Source organism: Hippopotamus amphibius, chromosome 1 (genome assembly GCF_030028045.1).
Source record: "Hippopotamus amphibius kiboko isolate mHipAmp2 chromosome 1, mHipAmp2.hap2, whole genome shotgun sequence".
In the NCBI taxonomy this organism is placed as follows: domain Eukaryota; kingdom Metazoa; phylum Chordata; class Mammalia; order Artiodactyla; family Hippopotamidae; genus Hippopotamus; species Hippopotamus amphibius.
This window is the reverse complement of record NC_080186.1, coordinates 141688837-141701810: the sequence shown is the minus strand read 5'-3', so window position 1 is coordinate 141701810 and position 12974 is coordinate 141688837. Positions and strand designations below refer to the sequence as shown.

Here is a 12974-nt window from a genome sequence, read left to right as displayed (position 1 = left end):
CTATAAGTTATTTAAGATTAATATTAAAAATGTTTCTTGAAAGATTTACAGTTGATGAAATGTCAATACCCTCACAAAAATGAACAATTTTTAAAGATGATCTTTGTATATTTGTTTAAAAGTCAGCTCTGATTATAGAGGTTTTTGTCAATGCAGTTAACGTGTAGTCCTAGGAAGCAGGAAGATTCAACAATTATTTTAAAACGAATGCTCCCTCCTGGACGGGATGAACAGCACACTCTCTAAAACATTATTTTTCCTACGTTGATGCTTTAGAAGTTGCAAGGTAGGAATAAATGGGGCTGCATCCATAGAAAATAGCAGTCACCTTTGAACTATCTATATTACAAGCCCTACTATTCAATATTTTCCATTAACACAATAATATGCAGAATAGAACAGCCTTTAATTTTCCATATTATTCACTATATTCTTATTTCCATGGGAAATAAAAAACTCTAAGCCAGTATCAAGGTGAGTATGAGATAAAATATTGTAACTTTACATGTATTTTTATCAAATGCTCTTTAAATCTCTATTTTGAGTATGTTTTATAATGGACACTACATACTGGTGCATAGATAAATAGACATTCATTTACTGAGCAAGTCCAGTAGTCTGAAGTTCAATTTTCATGATGCCACCATCATTTCAATCTAAAATTTAAAACAAATAGCAGAATAAAAAATGACTTTTGAGAGTCTTTAGTTAAAAGAGAGACATGTAAAAGTCAGTAGATAAACACTGTTTTTAAATTTTGATTCGATGGTTTTGCACCAATTCGGCACTGAAGTACTGAGCTGTAGAAGAGCAACCTCAAGATGCTTAATCACTGAGACCTTAAAAGTTTAAGCATATACGTCAAGAAATAAAATTAGGCAGCCATAAATAATTTGTAGGAAGTTATTTCAATGGCATTTTCCCTACATGTAAATGTGTAATACTACTAGTGCTAACTACCAATCAAATAGCTATCTGTTTAAACAGGAAGGAATAGTCAACTCCTATCCTAAAATGTATGTTAAAATATCAGTATTTCTGATATTCTTCAGACCTCTTAAAACTAAATAACTGATGCAGCTATTATTAACTTATTCACAGCATCAAACCCTGTGCTAGATGCTCATCCTGCCCCCCATTTCATAAACTTTGACCTTTTAAAATATAGAACTATGATTATTTTCATCATTTGTGTTAAAAAAAATTCGTATGGAGGTTCAAAAGAGCATTTTAGAAAAATAAAATTCAGATCTAGAAAATGTTTTTCTACTCTCTCATTCCTACCCTTAGTAAGTGACCCCTGCTTTTATTCTTTGTGAAGGTGCTTAAGACTCATCACTCATAGCATCTACCCAAGAAATTTCAGTGTCTCCTCTGCATAGCTGCAATGTCTTATGCAATTAAGCTTTGCCATACACAGTCATACCCTATACACACACCCTACCATTCTTATCTACTTATATTAGCTGTGCGGTCTTAGAAATTATACAATTCTTCTAATTCTTGTTTCTACATTTATAAAAGAGGATGCTCATATTATCTAGCTCATGAGATTTTTGTGAACATTAAGTGGGATAGTTATATGCACTCTAAGTGTTCATCTTTGCAATATTATTATTGCTAACATGTAATAGCTTTCTTCATCCTGTCTCCACCCCCACTGACTCTCCCATAGGACTGTTCTCCTTATTTTCTCTCTATTTGTATTGCACCGATCCTTTTTGCTCAGTCCAGCTCTCCCTCTTCCATGAAGTCTTCTACAAATCCCACCTACTCTGACCACTTGCATCTTTATCATCGCATATGATAAGTCGAGGCCAGTTCTGTTGTCAAATTCCTTTATTAGTGACTGTATTAGCTTCCACCTGCACTATAAAACTAGTGTTCCTTAAACAGTGGCCCTCAGACAGTACCTGTGTTGGTCATATACAGAGCTTTTAAAACATGCAGATTCCTGAACTCCATCCCAGACCTACTAAATCAGACTCTGGGCATGTGCCCTGAAAATATAAATATCAATACAAAACTCAGGTGATTCTGTTGCACAGTAAAGCCTGAGAACCACTGTAAAAACCTGGATCTCAACCTTTTGAGTCCTCTACCACAGGGATACACTATTCTTCTCTCCCACCATCTGAAACACTCTTCTCTCCATCAACCTTCACTTCCCTCTTCAGGCAATGAAGATCACTCTTTCTTGACTCTAGAGTGAGCCTTAGGTCCAGTGTAAGAACCATTGCATATTCTTTCACAAAATGGCCTGATTGTCATGGTGCTGGTTAAGCAGCACTATAGAAATACTTCCTGCTAGGCTGATACACTGCAGTCTTTCAACTACCCCCTCCAACAACTCCATTTCTCCCGTATTTGTTAGCATCTACTAAGTCAGGCATTGGGCCAGGCACTGGAGATGAAGACAGACAATGTCTATACACTTGCACACCTCAAAATCTCTAATATTTCTCCGTGGCTTATTCATGTATCATTTTTCTAAAATAAGTATAGATTCACCTTAAAAACTTCATTACTTTAATTCTGGCTGTTGGGTTAGGAGAAAAGTTATTTCATCTTTAATTGCCCAATTACTTCTAAGTTAAGACCTCTTGGCAGGTAAGTGGGCAGTAGGTGCCAAATTATAGAGCAAGGAAAATGAGACTTGGCAATAAAAATGCCAATAGAATGTTTACAAAATAATCACTAGGCAAGAGCCAATGGGTTAAAGACATACCCATATTTTTCCATATAAATAGGGACAGAATAGTACAGACCCATTTTTCTCCTTGCTTAATAAAATACATATTTTGCAAATAAAATGCACAACTGGAAGCAACATGTAAATCTTACATTTCTATCTTTTAAAAACTCATAACCATATACTTTCTTATTCTTCTTTTCTGTCTGTTTCAAAGTACTTTTATGTCATCCAAAAATGTAAATTGATTTTGGAAAAACTGAGTAATATCAGGCTAGAAAGAGAGTAAAGAGTAGCTGTGTAAATAGTGAAATTTATACATAAAATTTTAAAGTTTCCATTTTTTAAAATCCAGTTCTCTATTTTATATATGATCATTATGTAGTTGTTAATAGTACATAAGTAAAAGTAAATTACTATTTTCAAATAACCTATAGCTAGAATTATGACTAATAATCTATAAAATGTATTTTAATTTTTTTTGAAAAAATACACAATGAATAAAAAATGTCAACATATTAATTTGTTTGTATCTGTTTGTAAGATCACCGAAAAAGCATAGAAGAATACACATCAGTTTACACTGGTAGTAGTAGAGGTGTGCTTCTTTTTTAGAAAAAGCATAAAACTGTAAAAATATTCATGGTCTGTTAAACGAAAATGTAGACTATAAAATTGTCTCTACAAATAACTAAGTGTAATGTGTAAAGCATGAATAAGCAAATAGACAAGAAGTAGAAGGTATTACAGGCAAATTAAAACAGTTTTAATGAAGTGATGGGGAAGTGGATAATTTTTGCCTTTGATGTTTGTTGATCTTTTCAAATTGGTTCTCTCACAATGTACCACCAAACATAAATGAAAATGGCAATTAAGTATGAAAGCAATAACTCAATAAGAAAATCTCCTTTTCTCCAGGTGCTTGGAGACAAAAGCACACCACCATATTCTACACTGGGGGTTCTCAGCTGAGGACAAGTTCATCCCCCAGAACACATCTGGCAATTTCTAGAGACATTTTTGGTTTTCACCATTGCGAGGGTACCTCTGGCATCTAGTAGGTAGAGGCCAGGGATGCTGTTAAACATTTTACAATGCACATGACAACCCCCTCACAACAAAGAATTATCTGGCCACAAATCCCAAGAGCAGAGATCACAAATAAATGCTACAGAATGAATGATGACAAAACAAGCCAGTGCCCCACCCTGAAATTAGTCAGTACCCCTGCCACAATGTTAAGAAAAAGGCTTTCTCTGATTTACGTTCTTATAGAAAGTCCCAAGGCCATTTAACCACGAGGTGGGAAGGACCACGCTAAAGCACACTTTGACGTACTTCTAAAATACGAAACGAGATATTTCCCTCCCGTTCCTTCTCCTGCAGGGTAAGCTCACAGTCAGATTTTTATTTCATGCCACAGTCAAGCAAGGACATTGTTTAGGGTCCTGCAAAGCAACAGCAAAGGACCTGCCCTAAGAATTAACCAAGAGAAAATGATTTATAAACTGCTTATATCATGTGGAATAATTGTTTAAAAATAGATGAATAGGTCTTCTTGAGTTGTAACCTTTATAATGAACCTCGTTTATACTGCATGGGGCAGAGGGAGTAAAGATCTGGGAAGAGAAGAAAAACACTCAACCACCTTTAAAAGATTATCTGCAAGAGTAATTTATCAGAAATCATAAAAATGTGTTCTCAAAAGAAAAAATTCAATTGATGATAAAAGAAAAAAAGGAAATGGGTCTTTTCATATAGTGTCCACCCAAAGCTTAAAACCACTGACATAGTTCTTGAACTTTATCAGCCAACATTTTGTGACAACTATTGGCCTTAATGGTTATATAACAGATTCTGCTAGAGCAATAAGAAAATTATTAGGCAAGTTAACAATACCCATTCATAATGAAAGAAATTATGACACAAGCAACATCCTTAACTCTTCAAGATCTTATATAAATCTTCCTTTATTACTTGGTTTAACTTACGTTCAATAGATGTAACAGATGTAATATAAAGCATAAATTTCTCAAGGCCAGAAAGGACCTATTTGAAAAATCATTTTAATGAAATTAAGATTTTTTTCAAGGTAGAAAGATTGAGGAGTAACAATAACATCTTATATAGGATTAGTTTATCTGATCCACCCACTTTTTTTTTTGTTGCCAACAAAAAAAAAAAAAAAAAGAAAGAAAAGAAAAACAAACAACAAAACAGGGTCCATAAGGAATGAAAACAATTTTTTAAAATGATGCCTTGCTACATCTAGAAGTGCAGTATAACCAGAGGGCTAAGATTGAGGGATGTGAAGCCAATCATTTGCTAGCTGGGTAACCTTGAATAAGTCACTTAACCTCTCTGGGCCTCAGGTTCCTCTTATGTACAAAGGTAGACAGTAGCCATACCACTATATTCATAGGAGGAATGGGTGAGATAACACACATCAAGAGGATACCTGCACAAGTTAAGGGCTCAATTTGCAATAACTGTGAGTATTTTCTTATATTAGTGTTGTGATGCTGGCAAATGTTGGGCACTGCATAAGAGCGGGGTAGGGGGAGAGAAGGGGAAGCAGGAGAAGTAAGAGAAGGTGAGAACACAACAGCTTGCTAAAACTGGGTAGGAGAGCTTCAAGGTACAATTTATTTAGAAAGAAGCCTGGGTCAGTGAGTGTTCATACCCCCTTCACCCTGCTTCACGTCCTGCCACCCGCTTTGTATCTGCAACCTACTCCCTTCTAAGGGATGCTTCTCCAAACGATATATGACGTCTTGTAGCAAGTGCCCTCTCCCCACTTCACTTCAGATCCACACGTTTCAAAGGTGTAGTCTTCAATCGCTAAGACTCCTCTTGCTACATTTAGAAGCCAACGTGCTTCTGTTACTATATCTGGGAGACAAGTCTCAGAACTTATTTCAGTTGATCTTTGTGATATCTGATGCAGCTGACCATTTCCTTCCTTTTTAAACTCTCTTGTGCCTCAGCTTTGAAGACATTATCTGCAGGTTCTCCTACTAATTCTCTGACTGCTACTTAGCTACTTATTAGTCTTTGCGGGCTCCTTTTTCAGCATTCCACCACTTAAATGACAGTGCTCACCAGATCCCCATTTTTCGTGGTCCTCTCACTTTCCCCTTTTTAATTGTATCCATTCATATGGTTATAAGTACCAATTATAAGTGGACAGTGTCCAAGTTCATCTCTCTAGTCATGACTTCTTACTAAGCCCTAGACCTGTATTTTCCAATCTCCATTCTCCAACTCCATGTGTTGAGAAAAGTCAGCGTTTCCCAAGATGAACTGTCCTCCCACACCCCTCATCCCCCACCCCACCCCAACCTGGCTGCCTTTTTGGTGTTCCCCATATCAATGAATGATCCCATCACAAATTTAGGATTCACCACATCCTGGTCCTGTTGCTTCTGCCTCATAAATGCCCTGATTTTTTATCTTCTCCTTTACATCCATGTCTCCATCCATCAATTCTTTCCGGATTTTTGTAGTGGATTTTCATTTCATCTCCCAACCTTAGGTCTTGCTGCACCCCCCATATTTCAAAAGCATCTTCCTCAAGCGTGAATCTGTTCAAGTGATTCTCCTACTGACATCCTTTCATGGGTCCCTACAGCCCTTGGAACAAAATGTAAACTCTTCTGAAAGCTACAAAAATGGTCTTTATAATTTGATCACCACTTATGATCTCAATACCAACTCTTATCACCTCCTCACTCCCATCCCAAATCCAGCCATTTAAAGCTTCTTGAAAAATCCCTAATCCCATTTATTTTTCCTGTTTTTTCTCCTATATGCCATGCTTTCTGCTTGAAACATTTATCCACAGACCTTTAATCCCCATCTTCACCTAGTAATTTCTATGTAATATCTCAGAATTCTGTATTTCCAATATGCCCTGTGTATTTCTGCTTTCAAAGAACTCACTGATCCTATATTGTGATTGTTTCCACATTCACTGATTTAAATAGTAATTTAAACAGTGCCTTGATTGGGGGGGAATGAATTGGGAGACTGGGATACCAAATTGTACACTCAAATTTATGCAGTTTATTGTAAAAAATAAACAAATAAAAAGTTAAAAAAAATAAAAAATAAAAAAAATAAACAGTACCTTGAATTCGAGGTCTACAATTCCATACTCCATCTCTCCACATATATGATACCGCATAGTCAAACTACCAACCAACCATTGTATATAGAGCAAAACGACATGGAGAAAGATACTATAACCTTGGCTGTGTGTATTTTATACACATGAATTAGGAAGATAGAATAAATATGTAACATATCAGGCAACTTGAGATATCAAGTAACAAATGAATGGTGAAATCGACAAGTGACCAAGGAACGCATGAGAGATACAGACCACTAGGTACTAATTGGCTGCTCATAAAAATTTTTAAAGAGAGAGAGAAAGTGCTTATGTTAAATAAACATAAGTACAATAGGAGCCGGCACTAGAATTAGTAATGGTGAACACCTAGATATTAAGTTTCGTGAGGTCAGGGAACAAGTCCTTGTTCGGTGCTCTGTCCCTAAGGCCTAACACATGGCTGGATCATAGTAGCTGCTAAACAAGTATTTGTGTCGAATTGAATTTTAAACTGTGCAGCTGGTGGTGCAAGAAAACATCTGTTAAAAAAAAAAAAGGCAGCACTTTTTGCCATTCGTCACTCCATAAAAAGGTAATTTGTGTATATGTTTACTAGAACTCTTTCCTCAAAAGTGAAATATTGCTTCACTCTTTGGTTGGCAAATGTGTTGTTTCAAGATTGAGAAGAATCTGCTTTAAATGAAGAGAGAGCTATTTCAGTCCATAATCCTCAGAGCCAATTTTGGATCTTAAAACGCATTTTCATCAAAGAATCTTAACAAAAAGATTCCTGCCAATTTAACCAAGACATCTAAAAATGTTTCATTCTAAAGCCAAGCTTTCTGCTCAGGAACATTGTAATTGATATCATGTTCTTCCAAAGATCTTCAATTGGGTCAACAGTCACCTGAGTCACATGGCTAAGGTACCATCATCATCTAAGAACTCACAACTGCATGCCATTTAGGAATTCTGCATTTTTCTAACATTTATGCTGGATTTCCAAGTTTCCTGGAACTTCTTGTACCCAACAGAGATATTCTAATAAACTAAAGCAGAGACACATGTAACTTTGAGGTAGAGGTCAATTTGACATGTCCCTCTCATTTCAAGCACATGGAAACTGAGACCACATGATGTAAATTACTGACCCAAGTACACTTAGGGCAGTAGCTAGGATGGACACTGGGTCTCCTTAGTGACAGGCTGATATTCAGTCTTCTACATAAGCTATGTTCACAGGACACCAATAGGTTCACTTGCATCATTTTATTAATTCTAGTAGTCACCTGAGATATGTAAAATGGGACTATCAGTCCCTTTTAACAGGTGAAGAAATCAAGCCCCTTCGGGCTGTCAGTTCCCTCAGGTTGACTGAACAGCAGAAGCAGAACTAATATTCAGGACTTTCTATCATTGTCATTTACCAGGAGCACCGCATTGACGTGGGCCTTTTTTCCTTTCAGTACAAATAAGTCAATGACAATCTAAATGGTCTGGTGCCTACCATTCTTCAAAGGAAGATTAACTATAATAAAAGAAAGCTACAATTACCAGAGGTTGCAGGCCACAAAGGATAATGAGGCAGAAACGTGTGTATTAGTCAATTTTGAGGTTTCACTTATATAATCAATCAACCATTCTTTCAGAACTGAATCTAATCGAAAGATCCTAACTCTTTTAGACCTGTATACAGTGGGCAATATGCCATAAACATCTTCTTTTATTTAGACATCAGTGTTGGGATTTCCCATCTGTTGCTTCAAATCAAAAAACCACACTTACAAAAATAATAGCATGTATCACAAAATTTTTCCTTGAAGGATTAAAGTCACTATGATTGTTAATCATAAAAGTGTTAATTTTTCAACAAGTAAAACTGTGTCTGGACAAGTCCACATGTATTAGCAGGAGGCTAAGAAAGGAATCTAGCACGGAATTTTTAACATTTGGTTCTAATCATTAATGCTGCAGTACTGGCCTATTTACAACCTGGCGTTTGTTTTTGCACTTTCAACATCCCATGATTTTTCTGCAACAGTAAATAGCTTTAAGAGATGACACCTTGCCTTAGCTGGGTCTATATTTTGACTAGCAGGTCTTGGCATGGTGTCCAGCTCTGATACCTCTCCAAACTGCTGCATGCTGGTGAAAAATGAACAAAACTTAAGAAGAAGAAAAAAAATGCTACTACTCAAACCATTTTGGGATAAAATAGGTCTAAGTTCTTAGCTAACTTATACATCTAAGTTTTATTGCAGCAACTTCTAGTCATCTCATTTTCTCTTTAGGTTTTAAATATTTCTTAAATTTCCCCATAAAGTCCCATTTTTCTGATGCTCTGAAGAAGAAGGTGACAAAATAAAATGTGGGAAAACAGCATAAGTAAATCAAAATTCAAAAGATAGGACACACAGAACCACACCTGATTTCCATATCACTTTCTTTTTAGCCACACCATTTAGACTCTAGTACTTAGGACTTAGCAGGTGCCCACATTAGGACATTTTCTATTTTTATGGTAAAATTCAGAATATAAACTGATGCAACACCTCTAAAATCTCACAAAAGTGAATATTTGTATATCTGAGAAGTTAAATATTTAGTTTCCCAAGAAAGAAATATTCTCTACCCACACAGGAGATTCTCATAATGTGTGGGAAACCTACGATTCTGAATCATCCAGTAGTGTCTTCAGTCTGTGTTCACATCCTATATCATAAAAAACTTTTCTTAATAGTTAGAATATAACAAGGCACATGTTCTTAAAAACATCACCGAAAGAGCTGCATGTTCTCTGGAGTAGTCATATCTGTTTCATAAGCTTGGGATACCTCAGGATTATCAGCTATCTTTTGACATTGTTAAAGGTTGGGCTGGTTATTTGAGCTTCCTTTATATTTGAATTCTGGAGTGATGAAAATTTACATCATGTTGAGAGCATATCCACTACCAAGTATTTGGCTCTCTTGAGTGAATTATTAAGTGTCCTAACTTTCAGGTCCTGATGGCTGGCTTAGGGCTGTTTTGCATAAAACCTTACACAACAGACCCTCTTCTTTAACAGGGCACCCCATTTCCAGGCAGAACTGTGCTTCAATACAATCTTCTGAAATGTGCTGTGTCCTATTAGGACTGAAAGTAACACTGGCATCTTACATTCAAATGTTGCCTTTCTAGAGAGACTTTTCCAAAGGTGAAAACGTCGAAAACACAGAGTAGAAAAGTCACTGAAGAAATGGCCCAAGTAAACAGGGGTATCTGGGACACTTGTCATTGTCTTGTATGTCTGCAGTGCCCCAACTTGGGCAGCAGGGGGCGCTCCTGCATGAAGCAAACCCCCCACAAGTGTTCGGAGGGGAAGACAGGCTTTTTCTCTTAGCACTTGCCCCAAGTCCAAGGAGATAGCCACTAAGGTGTGCTGCTGTCACAAGCTTAGGACATGCGGTGAACACCATTACAGAAGTGACCAGAGATGACACATGGGTCTGAGCTTGCCTTTTGAAAACAGGGTGGCCAATTTTTATTTTATTTATTTTGGTGGGCAAGAGGGATTAAAGGAGCAGGCGAGCGATTGGCAGGGGGCGGGGCTTGCCATCAGCAGCAAAAAGGCCCGGCACCCAAAGCAACAAGTGGATATCAGTATCCGAGGGTCATGTATTCAGCGTCTCTGATACAGTTTAGTTCCCAGGTTATATTCTCTGTGAAATGTCAAATCACACGCTTCCCTTTTCTCTCCTCTTCTCTCCTTCCCTGACCCCAACCCAAACTCAGAAAAATCACTTGATGAAGTGGGTTTGCCACTGACCCTTAGGAAACGTGACTTCCGCAGGGGCTCTCCTGCATGTGGTTGAGTTTTGCATGTGAACGTGTTATGCATTTTACACCCTCTTTGCCAAGTCCCACGATTTCAAACCAGGTTGAAAAAATCCTTAGGGACCACATAGAGCCAGCTCTGAAGCCTCAAAGACAGTGGGTTCCAAAGCAAAATCCCCGGCCTTCACCCCACTTCCTACACATACTCACGCGCACCCCACCCCCACGGGTTGGATCTTTTCTCCTTCTTGTCCCCAAATGAAGGTCTGGGGAGACACGGCCATAAACCTCAATACTCACCATATTGACTTCTGAAACCATATCGATGCTGGCGATGTCAATGTTCATTCCCACAGCCACGGGGGGACCTGCAAACCAAAACGGCCAGCCACGTGATTTCTCAGAACTTCAGGCACTCTTAGCAAGAGTAGTCCCTCGTATGGGACGCTCTGCCCCAAATCCCTCCCCACTGCTCACACGCAAATTCTTCAATTCTCTGCTCCTTTTTTAAAAGGGTGACAGGTACTCCTCTGGGAAACGCTCTATGGAACAGGCACGCACGCGTTCCGGTGGGTGAGGGATTCCAGCTCTGACCACATATGTAGATGTCTCAGCATGAGGATATACACAACTTACACAAGCACCGTAATTCAAATAGCCCAAGCGAAATGTTATATATTGTACTGAAACCCCCTCCTCATTCTTCCCACCCCCCTTTTGTGCAGTTTTTAACTCTTTGGGCTTTGTTAGAGGCTGGAGTAAAATTAAATAGGCATAACAGTGTATCCAAGGCTGCAGCAAGTGAGGTCTCTGGCCCTTCTTCCCCTACCCTCCCTATCCTCCGAGCCCCCCAGACCCCCCTCCCCCACCCCACTGTCCCCTGCGGTGAGACTTCCAGGACTGGATAATCTCTATACACTAACCAATTTAAATCATGGCCAGAACTCTTCCAAAGTAGGCGGGCACAGGGGGTTAACGCGACTTCTCAACCAATTGTTTGCATATCTTGTCCTCAAAAATGTTCCCGATGGCCTTCAGTAAGCCAGGTTCACCGGGCACCCCATTAACTAAACTTAAGAGGTTCGTATCTCAAGAAAATAAAGACACTGAAGAAAAGGATTTAAACAGTGAAGCTGAAGGACAGCGGTCACCAGTACAGGCTAAGAGGGTCTCTGAAAGATCATCTAAGTGCTGGAGAGTAGCAAACCGGCTTAAGTTTGGATCAGTTTCTCAATACAGTAACACAGAAACACGTTCAGTACACCACATGCAACCCACAACGAGGGAGAGGGAAGACAGCGCACAAAGCTCAAAAGACAGCTTAGGCTATAGCTGCTGGGCTGTTTCTTATTTCCAAGGCAACCCCATTACCTCCAAAATCTGGTCTCAGCCGAATATCATAGCCTTTCAGGAGTCTATCCACCGTCTCTTTAACCAGCGACATATTACTAGGGTCATTGACACTAAAGAAAGAAAAGACAATAAACAGGCATCAATAAGACAGCAGGCACAGCGCTTCAGCATCTATCTGATCCTCACTACAGAGCCTTGCTCACAGAGGTATGCAGACAGAGCCCTTCAAAGTGAAAAAGGAAAAAGAGAAACGCAAGGCACGCTTACCTTTGAGCACAGACAGCCGCGATTATTAAGGGGAATGACCAAATCCCAAAGTAGCCCTTTTTCCGGACTCTCCACATCCCTTTAGTTTTGGACGGGATTGAGGGTTTCACTGAAGAGAGGCGATCCAACTTAGTCTGCCCAGTGCAGTAATTCTAATGTGAGGCGCATGCGCACGGCGTACCAAAACATCAAAGGGGCAGCAGCGGTTGCCTGGGACCGAGAAGATTTTCTTGTTAAGGGGAAAAAAAAATTAAAGGGGAAAAACGAAAAACATATATATATATATATTATATATATATATATGTATTTGAATATTATAGAAAAGTCACCCCACAGGAGGACCCAGGGTAAAAGCTTTGCTGTCCTTTTGTTAAGACAAAAACAACTAGAGCATCTGGTAAGTTTTGGTAGTTGCAGGGGGCAGTTTTGCACCTCACGGGTTCTAGGGTTTTGAGGTGTGTGTGTGTTTCTTCTTAAATATGCAAAGCCAGATTAGGAATTTAAAGGAGAGCAGGTGTGTAATGCTAGGGGAAGATGGGCGCCTGGGAGTCCACTTCTGGTCTCAGCAAGCAGCGGGGAGAGGAATCTGAACTTTATTTTCGTGGCAAATAGCATCCCCTGCCTGGAGCGAGATGGGTGCTGGAGGTGGGGGTTGTGCGGCAGGGGGAGGGAAGGGGATGGTGGGAGCGAGAGTGGATGGGGGAGGGAGGGAGGAAACCAATGGGAGGAGTGTTG

General features: G+C 38.9%; 1 protein-coding gene across 3 annotated transcripts in view; it reads right to left on the bottom strand.

The window, feature by feature from the left end:
• GABRB2 (gamma-aminobutyric acid type A receptor subunit beta2) overlaps window positions 1-12316 on the bottom strand; it is a 246355-nt gene extending 234039 nt beyond the window's left edge. For all 3 annotated transcript variants that reach the window (XM_057747527.1, XM_057747516.1, XM_057747538.1), the window contains exons 1-3: window positions 12240-12316; window positions 11991-12082; window positions 10920-10987 (exon numbers count right to left, since the gene is read on the bottom strand). In XM_057747527.1, the coding sequence (XP_057603510.1) occupies window positions 10920-10987; window positions 11991-12082; window positions 12240-12316 (237 nt within the window). The remainder of the gene's footprint in view (window positions 1-10919; window positions 10988-11990; window positions 12083-12239) is intronic.
• Window positions 12317-12974: the final 658 nt, after the last annotated feature.